The sequence below is a fragment of the Tenrec ecaudatus genome, chromosome 8, assembly GCF_050624435.1.
Source record: "Tenrec ecaudatus isolate mTenEca1 chromosome 8, mTenEca1.hap1, whole genome shotgun sequence".
Classification (NCBI taxonomy): Eukaryota; Metazoa; Chordata; class Mammalia; order Afrosoricida; family Tenrecidae; genus Tenrec; species Tenrec ecaudatus.
Window position 1 is genome coordinate 95,530,274 of NC_134537.1, and position 17,896 is coordinate 95,548,169.

A 17,896-nucleotide genomic window follows, 5' to 3' on the forward strand; every position below is an offset into this window, starting at 1 on the left:
GATCCACAATGAATACTCCGGAAGCAGCCATCAAGAGCTCAAAAGACATATTAGGTAAGTCTGCTGCACGAGGCCTCTTTAGAGAACTGAAGAGCTAGATGTTACTTTGAGGACTAAGGTTCACCTGACCCAAGCCATGGCCTTCTCCATCGCATCACGTGCTTGTGAAAGTTGGGCATTGAAGAAAGAAGACCGAAGGAGTTGGTGCATTTGAATCGTGCCTGGAGAAGATTATTAAAAGCATCATGTTCTGTTCAGAGGACAAACCGATCTGTAATGGAAGAAGTTTGGCTAGAGTGTTCCTTTCAGAAGCAGGGATGGCAAGACTTGCTCACATACTTTTCACATATGGTCGGGAAGGACCAGCCCCTGGAGAAGGACCTCATTCTTGGCAAAGTGGAAGGGTGGCAAAAATAGGAAGACCCTCAACACGATGGATTGACACAGTGGCTCAGGCATGGGAACCACTGTGAGGATGGCACAGGACCATGCAGTGTTTCCTTCAGTTGTGCGCAGGGTCACTATGGATCCGGGCGACTCGATGGCAATGGCAACAGCAACAACAAGGTCATAGCACTCTTCCTGCTTCTTCTCTGGGTTTCTAATGTAACTCCCTTTCTGATTTCTGAGCTTTGTTTTCAGACAAGTGCTGCCATTTTGGATGTATAGAGTTGATTATCCTGAGAAGGGCATTCCTCCCTGGTGTGAGCATTCACTTGATGAACCTGCCTACTGCTTGGCTAAAAGTTGATCCTTGCGATGATTTCAGTCCCAGGGTGACAGGGTGCTTGAGGGCCATAGGATAGGGGGTTTCACTGGTGCCTTTCAGACTTGTACGTCTGTTTTTATGACTGAATTTTGTTTGACATGTTTTCCTCTTTTTTTTTCTGTCCAGTAATTTCTATTGTAACTCTGAACAAAGGGGTTTATAATGGTACTAGCACCACCTAAGTCTTCAGGTCTTGCAGTAAATCAGACTGTGGCTTGTGCGGTCCTGGACCATGAGTATTTTTGGACTAAATCGTTTTCTTGAGGCTTTGATTTTCTTCACATGTCTTTGCACTAGTTAAGGAGACAGCAATATGCTACCAAAATTGATCGAGAGAGAGAGAGAGAGAGAGAGAGAGAGAGAGAGAGAGAGAGAGAGAGAGAGAGAGAACAAAGGTTAGAAAACTTATATCCTTTACCAACAAGGGTAAGGGTCATGGTAAGAATCCAAATTCGTGTCTGTCTAACTCCAAGTCCATATTCTTTCCCTTACAGACTATTCTGCAATCCCCATGCCTAACCTCTCCCACCCTCCCACTGTCTGTCCATGACAGAAGGGAGCAAAATCGCCCGGGGTGTCCCTGGGGCAAAGCAGACCCTCAACTCCCCTTCTGAGCTGGTGGGCTCCTGAGAACAACGGTCAGGCCTGGACAACATGAAGATGTGAAAACAAAGCAAAAAATGTTTTCAGCAAGCACTGCAATATGTATCTAGCAGAGAAGCATGAAGAATAAATCAATTAAAACTTGAATAAGAGAAATTATGGAAAGTGTTGCTGTTTTGGAAAGGGGAAATTTTCATTTTGGACTTAGCTTCAAACATAGGGAGTCATTGCCCCATCGGGACCATGAGCACTTTTCCCTGTTTACCACCTAAAGACATAGCCACACAGGACAAGCTGGAGTACCATCTGTAGTATCTGAGCGTAATACAGGTCCATGTTTTGGGGGTGGGTGTAAACTGCTGTCCATTTGGCAGCCAGCTAATGGCAACCCCAGGCTGTGGGACAAAATACTGCCTGGATCTTTGCCAGCTCTCCGATTGGTGTGGATGAAACTGTTGTGAATTTCAGAGTTTTCACTGGTTGCATATAGGAAGTAAAATTCTTGGTCTTGCTTCCTAGTCTGTCTAGTCTGGATGCTCTACTGATCCTTGTCCAGCATCATAGCAACACACTGACAGACGGCAAGTGAGTTGGCTAAGAACTGAACGGAGGCTTCCTGCATGGAAGGTGAGAATTCTCTGAGCAACCGAACTACCACGCTCCTCATGGTTTAAGTTTGGGCTAAATGAATACTGATTTCTCTCTCACTTCCTCAAGAGCTGTGAGGTGGATAGAATTGTGAGGGAACTTGTTTGCTTGAACTCTGTACATTTGCTAACTGTATTGTAGAATGTGAGGATGGGGTGGCCTTTAGAACATGCCCTTTGGATCTAGGGCATCCCATCCTCTTGCCATCAAGTTGATTCCAACTCATAGAGAACTTAGATAGGATTTCCAAGGCTGTAAATTTCTGTGGGAGCGGATAGCCTCATCTTGCTCCTGAGGAGCAGCTGGTGGAGTTTGAATCACCAACTGTCCGGTTCACAGTCCAGGGCTTACTCCACAGTTCATCAGATCATATACTCGTATTCACTGCCACGGAGTCGATGTCAACTCATAGCAACCCTATAGGATGATGTAGAACTGTTCTTGTGAGTTCCCGAGACTAAACCAGGAACTCTTTATGGGAGTACAAAGCCTCCTCTTCCTCCTGAAGAGAGGCTGGTGGTTTCAAACTGCAATGTGTACTATCCACTATACCGCCAGAGCTCCCTCACTAGGGCATAAAGTTAAACATCCTCTTTATTGACTCACGCCCTATTGGCATAGTGGTATCGGGCTGCTAACCACAAAATCAGCTGTTCAAAACCACCAGTAGCTTAGTGGGAGAGAGGCTTTTCTACTCGCACACTGAGTTAAAGTCTCAGAAACCCGCAGAGGCCATCCTACCCTGCTCTATAGGATCCTTATAAATTGGAATCAGCTCAATGAGCCAACTCTATGGAGTAGTTCTACTCTGTCACAACATGTCACTGTGAGTTGAGAATTGACTGAACAGCACACAACACCATGTGCCTTACCTGTGGTTGACACTCAGTAGATGTGTGCCTTCTACTAGGGATCACGGTGGAGACTGTTTTGCAGGCTTATGCACAAAGCCAGAGGGATGATCTCCATCAGTCCCGCTGCCTCTCTCAATCCCTTGCTGCTCTGCTTCACCATTCTTGCAGGAAGGGAGATCTAAGGTGACAGGAGATGGGCTGACTCATCTGACATCTGATTGAGTCCCTTTTCATTTGCCCTCTCTGTTGGCCTCAGTCTCTGCTACTGGAACCGCCGTGTCTGTTTTGTGAATGGTTTTATTTCACAGCACACACGAGGGATTGCAGTGAGCCGCTGGTGATTTAAAGGTCTGCTGTCTGTAACTGTCTGAGAGCCCTTTGTTTTCCACCCTCCTGTGCCCGGAAAAGAATGCAAGTGTGTTTTCATCATGCGGACCAGCAAGGGTGAGGGATTCCTCCACTCTGGTGTGTCTCTCTGGCTGTGCGTGTTCATAACTTTCTTTAAAGGTAGGTTTTCTTTCTATTGTGTCGCTTATTTCCTCTTTCGTTCTATGCATTTACTCTTAGGTGTGCTTGAATGAGCCACAATGAAATAGTCTATGAATAAGTATGTAAACTCTCTGCATGGGCGCCATCGCTGCGAACAACTGCTAAGAGATCCAGCTGGTTTTTCTGAGTTAGGTTTAAATCATAGGATGAATCTTGTTTTGCTTTAAAGGGGGACGACAGTAAAACCTATTGTAAAGCACGCCTTCTTTTCTTTCCATTAAAAGTTGTAATCACAGACTGCTGTAGTTTTTTATTCATCTTTGCTATAGATGTGTTATATTTACCTTTTCCAGCTGTATTTATGATTTCCCCCCCAGAACTGTGACTTATTTGTTAGCTGATGCTATTAACCTAGGAACCTCTCCATTCAGAAGGAAATCATCTTTGTTCCAGAAAACATGCCCTATCATTATGCTGAAGTTTACCGATGAGAAAAATCACTCATTTTCAAAGTTAAGACATAAATATACCACATTTCCAGGTGCTCTTGGGTCTACAGGGAACTTGCTCTTTAGAACAGAAGGGGGATTTCCAAGACATGTTTCAAAGTGGGGGGAAAATGTGATGGCATGACTTTTGAATCCAATCTCTTTTGCCTAGAAATATTTTGTCACTGTTAGTTGTGAAGATGGGATGACATCTTACCTTTAAAATACTCCTTTTCTGCCGAAACCCCAGTGCCCCCAGTGGCATCTGTCAAACAGCGCTTTCTATTTAGTTCTCTTTTTCCATTGTTGCTTGATGAGCCTTTCACTTGCTTTCATTTTTTCTCTCCTTGGGAAATTTGTGGGATGTGATTTCAGGTGTCGGATTTAAATTCTATAACGTGAAATACAGAGGGGGCATTAACAAAAATGAACTATGTGAAATGAAAGCACATAACTTACTTTAAAAGTGTTTTTGGGGGAAAAAGATATGGATAGATTGTCTAGAACGTCAAGACTTAAAACAAATTTGGAATCCTTTAAAAGGGCTTCTTAATGCATTTATTTAAAAAATTCTTGCATCCTCATAAATTTCCAAATTAATTAAATTTCAAACCTGATTTTAAAAAGGAGATTGATGGGGCAAAACCTTAAGGAACTTTCTAGTCGTTTCTGTCAGCCCTCAGAAGGCTCCACAGCTAAATACCTTGCTGGTTTTAGGAACAGTGGGTCAGCCAGGTCAGTACTTTAGACAAGAACAGACAGGACTTTTTCACAATTACTGGAAGACTTTCTCAATTGCAAGTGAAATTTAGTGACTTTAGCACAAATCCTAGTTTCGGTCTATCCACTTACACTTGGGGTACACGCACAGACTCAATGCCAACTCACAGGGCCCTATTGGACAGGTTAGAGCTGCCCATGGAGGTTCCCAGTCAGAAACTCTTTATGGGAGTACAAAGACTTCTCTTCCTCCTGAGGCTCAGCTGGTGGCTCCCAGCTGCAGTACACTAGACTTCTTCATGCTCTCATCTACCACGGTGGTGGGTGTTTACCAAGATGGCCATCCTTGTGTTAAAGACAAACAATGGAGACTCAGAGAGGTAAGGTACAGTGGGCACCAGAGGACATATGGACAGGCAGAGAGAGAAAGCACAGGGGAGGGATGCACAAGTGACCTGGAGACCCCACTCCCCGTGTCCCCAAATGCTGAGCATGCCCAGCCCCCGCGGGCCCGCCACTCTCACGGCACCTCCTCTGACTCTCCCCTTCCTTTGGGCCCACGCAGGCTCTGCGGGCTGTGCGTCGGAGGAGAGACTCTTCCACAAACTGTTCTCTCATTATAACCAGTTCATCAGGCCGGTGGCAAACGTGTCTGATCCCGTCACAGTGCACTTTGAAGTGGCCATCACCCAGCTGGCCAATGTGGTAAGTGGTTATCTGCAAGGACCCTGAGCTCTGGAGGGGGTCAGAGCAAGTACCAAAAGGTGTCGCGAGCGCGCGTGTGTGTGTGTGTGTGTGTGTGTGTGTGTGTGTGTGAGAAGTGGGAGTAAAAAGGGGAATTTAAGGAATCCCGACAAACAAATGACAATCAACATAGAGTCAGGCTCCTTGAAAGCCGTCCTGTTGGGAGGGAGACCCTGTTCTTGGGGATATTGTTCATGTGTCGGCAGTATGCTTCTGGAATCATTTCCAGAACTAGTTTATGAAACAAAAGGTGAAGGCCCAGGTGGTGGTGGTGGTGGTGATGCAGTTGGACCCAAAGGGAGCGAGACCTTGATGTATCTACCATGTGCCACTCATTGTGTTCCCACTGACTGGCTGCCCTGACCTGCCTTCCACAGCCGAGGAAACCAAAGAAATCCAATTACGTAGCTCTCCCAGAGTCAGATAGTTAAACAAATGTCCAGCCTGGGCCTGTCCAGCCCCAAAACTCATGCTTTTTTTACTCCATAAAAATGATTTTTGAGGGGTTAAGGCTTCTAAGAAAAAATTCGCTTTCTCTCATAGAGAGCTCCACGCAGCCCCCAAAAGAGGACTTAGGAGTTTGGAGATGTTGTTTTCATTTGTGGCCATCATGGTCACAAGCGATTAGGATGGAGTCTTTCTCTGGAGTCAGTGTCCTGCCCTCACTGCAGGTTTCAGAGACGCTGAGTCCGGAGCTCTAGGCATGGCAGGGTTCTGGGCTTCAGGCTGGGCGTGGAAGGGGGCAGGGCTGGCCTGAGGCTCAGTTTCCACAACAAAGTCAGGACTGGGCCAGCTCTGGAAGTCAGGGCTGTCTACAACCTCACTTGAAAGGGGATTAGCGAGAGATGCTGAGACAACAGGGCAGAGGGGAAGCTGTCCTGTTGTTTCCTTGCTAAATTTCAACTCACGGATGGAGAGCGAGTCCTCCTTTTTCCCAGACCTTGGCCTGCGGGTAAGAGGATGATGATTTCTCCAGTCATGCGTGGAGAAAGCCGCTCATTTATAGATCATTGCACACGAGAAGTAAGGCTTTTCAATGTCCCTTCTGTTAGGCTTGGGCTTTCCAGTGACGCGGCTGATCCTGGCCTGAGTTCAGCTTTCCTCGTGAGTCACACTCTTCCCTACCCTGCCTGGCTCACTGGGCGGGCTGGGATGGAAGGTATCAGGTTTATAATGAAGGATCAGAAATGCGGTTCTTGAGTTTGCAGTGCCTCTTCTTAGTGCCTCTCTCTGGACCTCGACCTCTGCCTTGCTGGGCAAAGTTACAAAGGTCTGTCAACAATGCTGATAGAGAGGAAAAGGGCAGGCACCCCATGCTGCCTTAAGTAAACCACAGTCTAAAAGTGCTCCCCTCTAGTGTTGGGGGTCAGCAAACCGAGTTTCCCCAAAGGAGGGCCTGTGCACCGCCCTGTCCTGCTTCCCGGCTCTCGGTCCTGCTGCTGCTGTCCCGACTCCTCCTCCAAGGACGCAGGGGTCTCCTTCTGCTCCTGGCCCGTCTTTCTGGATGGTCCTGAGACCCGCTGCCTCTGCCCCCCTGCCCCCGCACTCCTGCTTCATATAGAGCTCATTAAAAAATCGACCAATTCCCACGTTAGATAGAGCTCCACGTTTTTTCAATCACAACTAACCAAGTTAACAATCACTTATAAAGAAACCAGCTAACCTAACTAGAGTTGTCTCCCACCTTTTTGTACTCAGACCATCAGGAAAAGAGGAACTACATCTAGTCTGAGTGGACCCACCGGTGTTTAGTGGGTCCAAAGTCTATGGTCAGAAGAGCCCTATCAATAAAACCACTGTGCCAGGAGTCCTCACACACAGCTTTCTTGGTTTGAAGCCAGGTAGAATCCTGCACGAGCACCGTTCAGCCCGTTCTTTTCAATGCTGTGCATCCTTTGTTATGGTCCACGCGGTCAGAGGTCTTGAATGCTTTTGTATCGTCAGTGAAACACAGGGGAGCATCTTTCTGACATTCTCTCCTCTCATCTAAGATCCATCCAGTATCACGCATGATGTCACTCATTGCACATCCTCTTTTTAACCCAGCTTGGATTTCTGGCAGTTTTCTGTCCATGCTCTGCTGCAATTGGCCTTGAATGGTTTTTAGCCACATTGTACTTTGGTGTGATCTCAATGGTATTCTTTTTTTGTATTTTTTAAAATTTATTTTAACAATTTATTGGGGCTCATACAATTCTTTTCACAGTTCATACATATACATACATCAATTGTATAAAGCACATCTGTACAGTCTTTGCCCTAATCATTTTTTTCTCTTTTCTTCTTTTACATTTTATTAGGGACTCATACAACTCTTACCACAATCCATACATATACATACATCAATTGTATAAAGCACATCCATACATTCCCAGCCCCAATCATTCTCAAGGCATTTGCTCTCCACTTAAGCCCCTTGCATCAGGTCCTCTTTTTTTTCCCCCCTCCCTCCCCATTCCCCCCTCCCTCATATGCCCTTGGTAATTTATACATTGTTATTTTGTCCTATCTTGCCCTATCCGGAGTCTCCCTTCCCCCCTTCTCTGCTGTCCCTCTCCCAGGGAAGAGGTCACATGTGGATCCTTGTAATCAGTTCCCCCTTTCCAACCCACTCACCCTCCACTCTCCCAGCATCGTCCCTCACACCCTTGGTCCTGAAGGTATCATCCATCCTGGATTCCCTGTACCTCCAACCCTCATATGCACCAGTGTACAGCCTCTGTCCTATCCAGCCCTGCAAGGTAGAATTCGGATCATGGTAGTTGGGGGGAGGAAGCATCCAGGATCTGGGGGAAAGCTGTGTTCTTCATCGATACTACCTCACACCCTAATTAACCCATCTCCTCTCCTAAACCCCTCTATGAGGGGATCTCCATTGGTCGACACTTGGGCCTTGGGTCTCCACTCTGCACTTCCCCCTTCATTTAATATGATATATATATACATATATACACATACATATATACATATACACATGCATACACACACTTATATCTTTTTTTTTTTTTTGCATGATGCCTTATACCTGGTCCCTTGGGCACCTCGTGATCGCACTGGCCGGTGTGCTTCTTCCATGTGGGCTTATTTGCTTCTGAGCTAGATGGCCGCTTGTTCACCTTCAAGCCTTTAAGACCCCAGACACTATCTCTTTTGATAGCCGGGCACCATCAGCTTTCTTCACCACATTTGCTTATGCACCCATTTGTCTTCAGCGATCCTATCATGGAGGTGTGCAGTCAATGATATGTGTTTTTGTTCTTTGATGCCTGGTAACTGATCCCTTTGGGACCACTCGATCACACAGGATGGTGTGTTCTTCCATGTGGACTTTGTTGCTTCTGAGCTAGATGGCCGCTTGTTTATCTTCAAGCCTTTAAGACCCCAGTCACTATCTCTTTTGATAGCCGGGCACCATCAGCTTTCTTCACCACATTTACTTGTTCACCCACTTTGGCTCCAGCCATTGTGTCGGGAGAGTGAGCATCATAGAGTTCCAATTTAATAAAAGAAGGTATTCATGCATTGAGGGAGTGTTTGAGTAGAGGCCCAAGGTCCTTCCGCCACCTTAATACTTGACCTATAAATATAGACACATAGATCTATTTCCCCATCCTCCTATATATATTTGCATGCACATGTCTTTGTCTAGACCTCCATGAATGCCCTTTGACTCCTAGCTCTTTCCTCCATCTCCCTTGACTTTCCTCCTGCCCTACTACCATGCTTCATCGCCACCTGGGCTAGAGTATACCTCTTCTCTAAGCAACCTTACCCTTGATCATTTCCCACCAGGCCTGCCACTCCCCCTTCTCTACCATTTGGGGTCCCATGTTTTTCCCTTGTCCCTGGGTTTGTTAACACCACTTCCTTACCCCCCCCTACCCCCCCACCCCAAGTCCCCCCAGAACTGTCGGTCCTGTTGTTTTTCCTCCAGATAGTTCATCCAGCCTGTCCTATTCAGACAGACCTGTGGAGTCACTAACATGCACGAAAACTAGACAGAGGAAAACAAAGCAACAGTATACAACCAGACAACAAAACAACAAAAACAAACCACTGACAAAGAACAGAACAAAACAGTTCACAAGAGAAAAGCTTGTAGTTAGTTCAGGGATCGTTTGCTGGCCCTTAGGAGCGTTTTCCAGTCCATTCCTCAATGGTATTCTTTGACGTTTCTGCATTCTGCGGGATCACTTTTCTTTAGGGTGGGCATAAATATGGATCTAAGGTAACTAGCTGCCTTTCAAATTTCGGTTTTGGAAATTTCTCAGTTTATATTCTAACCATTCCTTGATGGATATATATATATGCCAAGGCATTCAGTGAAGCTTGGACTTCTTCCTTCAGTAGCATTGGGTTTTGATCACATGATCAATTCTTTGGTGATTAAGCATCGATCAGTTATTTGGTGTCGTGACTGTATCCTTTCCTCTTCTTTTGGTGTTTCTTGCATCATCCAGGAGTTTGTGCGTGGAATCTTCCCATATGGCAACGAGAGGTGTGATTTTTTTTTCCACTCTTGCATCTTGAGCAATGCTGAGTGTGTTCTCATTTAACACTCTCTTTTCACATTGTCTTCTTGAAGCCCCTCTGAGATCTTCTCTCAGCCCTTTACTCCAGCACGTCTCCCATCCACTCTAGCTGCTCGAATAGTCTTCACGTTCCAGAGACTTGTCTGACGTCTATTTTGGCTTCTCTTTATTCTCTGCACTTTTTAGTGAACCTGTCATTTTCTTCATGAACAGTGCCCTTTATTTCATTCTACAATCGTCTGGTCTTCAGTCATTAGTGTTCAGTGCATCAGTTGAAGTTCAAGATGACACTAAAGAAAATTAAAATATGTCTACAAGGGCCAAAATATGACCTTGAATATATCCTACCTGAACTTGGAAATCATCTCAAGAAGACATTTGATGGAATGAACATGTAACAGTATATTATATCTATTGTATTTCTATCTATATTATATTCCTACTATTAATTTTTTGTTTCCCCAACTAATAGGGGCCACCAGTATCTGTTCTACATCCAATGTTTATAGAGCATATAGTAAATATTTGTGGGGTAAATGATTCAAACAATTAGGAGAGATTTGGATGTTGTGTTAGGCAGGGTTCTTGAGAGAAACAAAACCAGAACACTTATGATTAGATAGATAGGTAGGTTTATAGAGTGAGCAGGTGTATAACAACTAATTACTGGTAGTCTATACAGCAGAACAGAAGGCTCAGTTAAACTCACTTTTCTGGAACAAGTTAATATATTGAAGGTCCTTCAACTCACATGGGCTGCAGGTCCAAGGTCAAGGAAGCAGGCAGGCAAGACAAGCAAAGTCAGCCCCACAGGCAGCAGACAGCAGGATGGGGCAATAACAATCAGTATCACAGGAGCTTAGCAAAGCAGGCCCCATGGGATCTCCAACTCAAGTGATTCAGCATGATGAAGGAGGTCTCAAGCTCTAACTACATGATCCATGGGTTGGCTCAGGCCCACAGGTAATGCAACACATGGTCGAGGCAGAGAACAAGCTGAAGCAGCAGCAGCATGATTCTCTGGACACCAGGATGGAAGAGAGATTGGAGGGCAGCATCACAAGTATTTATCTTGGTCGCCCTCCAATTAAGCTGCAACATGAATAAACTCCACCCACAAGTTCCTATGGAGGCCTAATTGGCACGATAAACCTGTCACAGAGTTAAATAAGGGATGCATTGCTGGGTTAAGTGGGAGATTCAGCTGTTAAACTAGCTCAGGCTAATACTTTAAGGTGGGAATTTTTGGCCAATAGGGTTAAGACTCAGCTACTAGAGAGCCCTGATGCACAGGTGAGAAAACAAAGGTCTTGGAGAGTGAGAAAGAAAACAGCAGGACAGTGAATCAGGTTTGAATACCTATCGCCCTCTGCAATATTTCCCCTCCCTCCTTACCACCAAAAAATTTATTTCAGGAAGTAATTTTATAGCGAGAATGCATCCCAGCTTAGTCCAGCTCAAGTCCATGGATCCTATGCTAGCCAGAACCCTCACCTAGCTGCATCTGATGACGCAAACAGGTGAAGTGAGAAGCAGGGAGATCACGGGCCAGTGGGGGCAGAGTCACATGGATCCAAGGTCTGTGGGAACATGGATGGCCACTGATGGTTCTCTGGCTCTGTGGGCCACATGGGGCCACCCCTAGAGGTAGACACAGCATCCTCGTGAGGAGGAAGGGGAAAGGCCAGGGGAAGGAGTTCTCACTCTCTCTCTCTTATCATAAGGCCGCACCCCCAACAAGGCATCATTGGGCTACCACGTGACTGACAAGTTGGACTCCATGCCTACATTTTCACAGAGGTTCAAGTTGACATAAAATCTAACTGCCATGCCACTCTCCCTCTCCATTCTTTCCTTTCATGGAACCAGAAACCTTTACAGGATTGAGGTGACCAAGAAAGTCTTCACAGAAAAACATGAGACTTCAGCCAGCTTTGACAACCATGTTTTCTTTCAATGACAATCGAAAGGGTGGGACTAGATAGGAGACTAGCTTATTTCTGGTTGCCTACTAAATGCTTTTTATACACTGCTTTTTGCTCTGCTTGCTTTCTTCCATTAGCATGAATAATTCAGATTTGATTCCTTTCCATGGTAATGTTTGTGCTAAGACCCACCACTGTGAGCAAGTACATTGCAGACTAAAGAATATTATTTTTTCTCCTCAGGATGAAGTAAACCAGATCATGGAAACCAATCTATGGCTGCGTCATGTATGTGTCTGTGTCATCTGCTACACTATTTTAACTGTTGCTCATGTACCAGCTCAATGATGTCTAATGGATAACCTCCCCTAGCAGTCCATTGTTTCATCTGCAGCTCATGACAGAGAGTGTTATAGATGACCGGCCTTCCATTCCCATAGCTTCAAGTTCAGCTTTGGTAACAACTGGCTGGATGTGAGTTTCATAGAAATGTGGTGGTAAAAGGTCTCTCTGACATAGACTTCTGTCATAGCTGGCTTCTGCTCTGGAGTCTCTATTTTCATCTGCGACTTGAGCTCCAGCATCAGCTTGCCTACTCTTTGATCCCTGTTGCCCAATGCGTAGGGAAGTGGGTAGCTGAGCTCAACAGCAAATAGATGAGAATCCTACTAGATGTTTTTTATCAGTTATGCCACCTCTTCTTTCTCATTTTAACCTTTTACCCAGACTTTTAAACAAAGACATGATGATCCACTTGAACTCTCATTTTAACATGATGATTCACTTGAACTCTCCAGGTTGAGTACTCTCTGGAACATGGAAGTTGAGCATGTAATCTTGGCCAACTAATTGATAACAATAGGTAGCTAATTATCCAATTACCCAAAATAACCCCGTCAACTAGCTCCCCACATTCCATGGATTTAATCTCCCAGACTTTTGAAAGACATCAACATACTCTTCCAAACTCACTCAGACTCAACTAAGGAAAATAGCATTAAGAAACTAAAGACAACAACAGCAAGAAAACAAATGTGGAATCAACATAAGATTCACAGGGGGAGAAAGTTACTATGAAATTTTCTAATAGTGTCTGTTTCCTTTAGGTCTGGAATGATTATAAACTGAGGTGGGATCCAATGGATTACGATGGCATCGAGACGCTCCGTGTCCCCGCTGATAGGATTTGGAGACCTGACATCGTTCTCTATAACAAGTACGGGCATCTGACACTCACTGTTTCTTCACGAAGTTGCCTCAGCACAGGGGCTGTTGCTAATGGTATCTGATGTATTTTACAGCGCGGTTGGCGACTTCCAAGTGGAAGGCAAGACAAAAGCCCTTCTTAAATATGATGGTATGATAACCTGGACCCCGCCGGCTATTTTTAAGAGTTCCTGTCCTATGGATATCACGTTCTTCCCTTTTGACCATCAAAATTGTTCCCTGAAATTTGGTTCCTGGACATACGACAAAGCCGAAATCGATCTTCTGATTATTGGCTCAAAGGTAGATATGAATGATTTCTGGGAAAACAGCGAATGGGAAATTGTTGATGCTTCTGGCTACAAGCATGACATAAAGTACAACTGCTGTGAGGAGATCTACACAGACATAACCTACTCTTTCTACCTTAGGAGACTGCCGATGTTTTATACCATTAATCTCATCATCCCCTGCCTTTTAATCTCATTCCTGACCGTGCTGGTCTTTTACCTTCCCTCTGAGTGTGGCGAAAAAGTGACTCTCTGCATTTCCGTTCTGCTTTCTCTGACTGTGTTTTTGCTGGTCATCACCGAAACCATCCCGTCCACGTCTCTGGTGATCCCACTGGTAGGCGAGTACTTACTGTTCACCATGATCTTTGTCACCTTGTCCATCGTGGTGACCGTCTTTGTCCTGAACCTGCACTATCGGACTCCAGCCACGCACACCATGCCCAAGTGGGTGAAGACGGTCTTCCTTCAGCTCCTGCCCCACATCCTGATGATGAGGAGGCCTCCGGACAAGAGGAAGGTGACATGTTCTGATCAAAACCCCACCGGCACGTCCAGTAAGGCAACCAAGGTCAAGTGTACCAACCACAATCGGAAAGAGCTCTGCCCCTGTAATAAATCAAGGGTCACCACTCGCAGCAGCAAGAGAAGATTAAGTCACCAGCCATTACAATGGGCGACAGAAAACGTGGAGCACTCCCCTGACGTTGACGCTGTGATTGACAGCGTGCAGTTCATTGCACAAAACATGAAGATCCAAAATGACACCAAGGAGGTAAGTGCGTGTCTCCTCGCTCTGCCCGCCTCGGCCCCCAGCTGGTTCACAGGAGGCACTTTCTAGGCAGGGTCAGACGGTAGATGAGAATTCTGTTTGCCAGAGGCGCTGCTCTGAAGACCCGGCTCTCTTGTTATGCGTCTGGGTGTGGAGGGAAGGGGCCCGGGTGGTGTACTGGGTTACGAGTTGGGTGGCTGACCCCAAGGTCTAGCTGTTGGGAGCCCACTCCATGGGCTTTCTACTTCTTAAAGATATACAGCCTCGGAAACCCACAGGGGCAGTTCTACTCAGTCATAAGTTCGCTCCGAGACTCAGAATGGGATCACTGGCAGTGAGTTTGGTTTGGACAGTGAGGGGACAGGCCACACGGGTGGGTAGTGGGGGTGAGGTATAGAATGGGGGGCAAACTTCCATTCTCCCGAATGTTAACTCAAGTGGACTTTTGTTAAAGAAAACAGGAAAGGCAACCTTGGTTAAGAACAGAAAGCACTGCTGCACAAAAACACAGGGATAAGTAGGAGGCGGGTGGAAAGGCTGCCCCTGAGAGGAAGGAGAATGGACCAGTGGACGGAGTGAACGCTGCAGCTCCCAGGAATGCTGTCGATTGAGGGAGCCTCAGTGATTTTTAGCACCAACTTTCAATGCTATTTTCCAGTGATGTCCCTGGGAGAGGGGGTGTACAGAGGTGCACGCCACAGTCCTTGACACCGTTAGGGGGTGACACCAAAGGGAACTCAAGTTACGTGGCAACGGAGGCAGCTGCTGCCGGGTTGGGGGGGGGTGTTGCCAGGGGGAGGGCAGCTGCAGAAGGGGCAGCCCTAAGGGTGGTGTTACCCATCAGCCAGGCCTTAACTCATCACTCCCCCTGCTCTGCTGCCCAGCCATTTGGGGTGTGGTGCTGGGAGGGGAGAGCAAGGTCTTTGTCTTGGCCAACTGTAGAGGAAAGAGTTGCAGCATCCACAGGGGGTGGGGACAGCTGGGGTTCTGGCAGCTCTGAGGAACACCGAGGGTTAACACCCTGGGCAACATCAATCCCAGTAGCCTCTGCCATTTTCTCCTCCTGATGCCCCGAGTTTAACGATATGTGCATGGCCCTACTTCCCAAAGAGAGAACTCCGAAAGCTGTGCTTATTAAGTAGGCAGTTCCCGACTCTCAGAAGGACTAGCTCAGGGTGTTGAGTTCAACCTCAGACTGCAACTCCCCCATCCCTAACAGAGAAGGAAAAAGACAGCGCGAGAGGCCACCCTGCGGGTACAGGGAAAAGCGAATGAATGCACGTCACACAGAAGGGGTGCATCAGGGACAGGAAAGTCCAGGAAAATTCACTTTCACGTGGCATCTTCGCACCCTCTTGCGGAGAGTTGCTATTGACATGACCGCCACCAGATCATCACCTACCTTCAGTATGGTCTTCCAGGCGGTCAGAGGGGCTCTCAAGGCACCCCACGGAGCCTCAGCAGAGCTTGGAAATGTCAACCGGAAGCTCAAGCAAATACAGGGACCCTCCATAACCAGCCTCACTCCGGGGCAGGGGGTGGCTGTTCTTGATAAAAACCCATTGCCATCGAGTTGATTCTGACTCTTAGTGATTCTGCAGGACAGGGTAGAACTGCCCCCTGTGGATTTCCAAGGCTGTAACTCTTTACGTGAGTAGCAAGTCTAGTCTTTCTCCCAAGGAGTGACTTGTGATTTTGAACTTGTGGTGAGCATCCCAATGCGCAACCACTGCATACGCCATACACCCTCTCTTCCTTTCTCTCACTTCCTGCCTCAAACTCATTTTCCAGACTAGCCAAGGGGACAGAATAACCAGCCGGGCAAATCGCAAGAGTAGAAATATTGGAACAGCCAGCCCTGGTGACGTAGTAGTTACACATCTGGCTGTGATCCCAAGGTCAGCAGCTCAAAACTAGCAGCTGCTCCGCAGAAGAAAGACAGAGCTTCCTACTCCCCGAAAGACTTACAGTCTCAGAAACTCACAGGGGCAGTTCTACCCTGTCCTATAGAGTTGCTATGAGCTCTCAACACCGCGATGGGAGTGAGTTTTTTGATTGCTTGAAAGATTTCTTTGGGTCCCTTAACTCTTTAATTAATGAAGTCTTCTCCATATTCTGCACCCAAACGCATGAAATACTTTTTGCTCAGTCAGAACAAGATTTCTTGTGGGTCCTTCTATGCAGTGGACACGGGTTAGGTGAAATTAGAGTAAGATTTGCTTTTAAAATGTGCAGGGAAATCTTTGGAAAGGGGGAAGTTGACTTATGAAACACGGGTTGTTTCCTTTGGTCTGGACTTACCCCCATTGCGTTGACTGTTTGCACTGCAGGTGGAAGCTGACTGGAAGTACGTGGCCATGGTGGTGGACAGAGTCTTTCTTTGGGTATTTATCATCGTCTGTGTGCTTGGAACTGCAGGGCTATTTCTGCAGCCACTGCTTGGGAACACAGGAAAATGATAAGATGTCTGAAACTTACAAGGTCTTTGTTCTGCATTCTCTACCGTAAGGGAAAAGATGTAAAGTTTCCTACCTACTGTAGCCTATTGTAGCCAATGGCTAGATGGATGCCTTTCTTTTTGTAGTTGCCTGATGGCATGGTGGGTCATGCATTGAGCTGGCATCTGGGAGGTCAGTGGTTTGAACCCAGCAGCCACTGGGAAGGAGAAAGATGAGCTATCTGCTCCCAAAAACCTTTATAGAGTTGGAAGCCATAGGAAGGCATTCGACTCTGCCCCATAGAGTTGCTATGAGTAGGAATCCACTCAATGGTGTGAGTTTTATCATGCAGGGAGCCCCCGGTTGCTACCACCCACAGGTTTTTCCTGTCTGTAAGTGGAAGGCTTCCAGAGGCATGAATGAACTGCAGGAAAGCCATGTAATTAACACCAAGTCACACTGAGAAGAGGTTTGTGCATTGATGCTTTTTAGGAGTATGACGGCACATGGCAGACGTGAAACCCTTGATGTGGACTCATGACACTGGTCATCTGGTCTACCTTCGTTTTCCTGAGCTTGCCTCAGGGATGCACTTCACCCATATCAGCATTTTTGAGAGGTTAATTGGTAAAGTGATCCCACACCATTAGGCTACCTTAGCTAGCTGTATCTAATTGTCATTTATTTGCCAAGAATGTATTTAATTGTCATTTATTTGCTGGCGTGGTAACTCAGCATCGCAAAAGCTCAAACTCACCAAGTCCATAGCAATCCAGAGTCACCCTGCAGGCCAGAGAAGTGTCCTGGTGGGTTTCCAGACTGGGAACAGTTCCCGGAGCAGAAAGCCTCCTCTCTCCTCCGCCCCAGCATTGCAAGGGGAGTGCAAACAGGTGCAGTCTTCAAACACTTGAAGTGTTCTTAGGAAAAGTCATATATACAAGACCAGTCAGGTATATGTCATGGGGCATGTCAGTTAAGCAATCAAAATAAAAGACCCTTGTGGAATGTGGGCAGTCGAACCTAACACAACCTGATGACCTTCTGGGCTTTCCTCACCCACAGTTTCACTGTATCTGAGATGGAAAATAAAAAATAAAGCTTTTTTTTTTTCCATAAGGAATCCTGATCTTGTATCCTTTTCTGAACGGAGAACCTTAGGAATTCTGTTTTTTTTTTAATTTTTATTCCACCCTAGTTTATCTTATTGGTTCCTTAAATATTATGGTAACAATTCCAAAGATGTACACTAGAACTCCCGTACTCGACTGCATCAGTACTCGACATAATCGGATTTTGACGGGAAATGTGGAGAAAATTTTGCATCGGAGCTCGAGCGAAACATCGGAAGCCAACCCGACCACACACATGATTCTTGTAAACAAAAGCAGTCCCTGTTTTGGTCGCTCAGCATTACTTGG

The 17,896-nt window shown here is 46.3% G+C and overlaps 1 protein-coding gene across 2 annotated transcripts; it reads left to right on the forward strand.

Moving 5' to 3' along the window:
- The first annotated feature begins 3,302 nt into the window (after positions 1-3,302).
- On the forward strand, positions 3,303-16,700 carry CHRNA6 (cholinergic receptor nicotinic alpha 6 subunit). Of its 2 annotated transcripts, XM_075555740.1 has the most exons (6): positions 3,303-3,381; positions 5,137-5,276; positions 12,016-12,060; positions 12,879-12,988; positions 13,074-14,043; positions 16,371-16,700. In XM_075555740.1, exons 1-6 carry the CDS (start codon positions 3,303-3,305, stop codon positions 16,497-16,499), a joined length of 1,473 nt encoding a protein of 490 aa, XP_075411855.1. In that variant the 3' UTR covers positions 16,500-16,700. The 2 variants fall into 2 exon arrangements, with proteins under 2 accessions (XP_075411855.1, XP_075411856.1); XM_075555741.1 differs by lacking the exon at positions 12,016-12,060.
- The last annotated feature ends 1,196 nt before the right edge of the window (positions 16,701-17,896 follow it).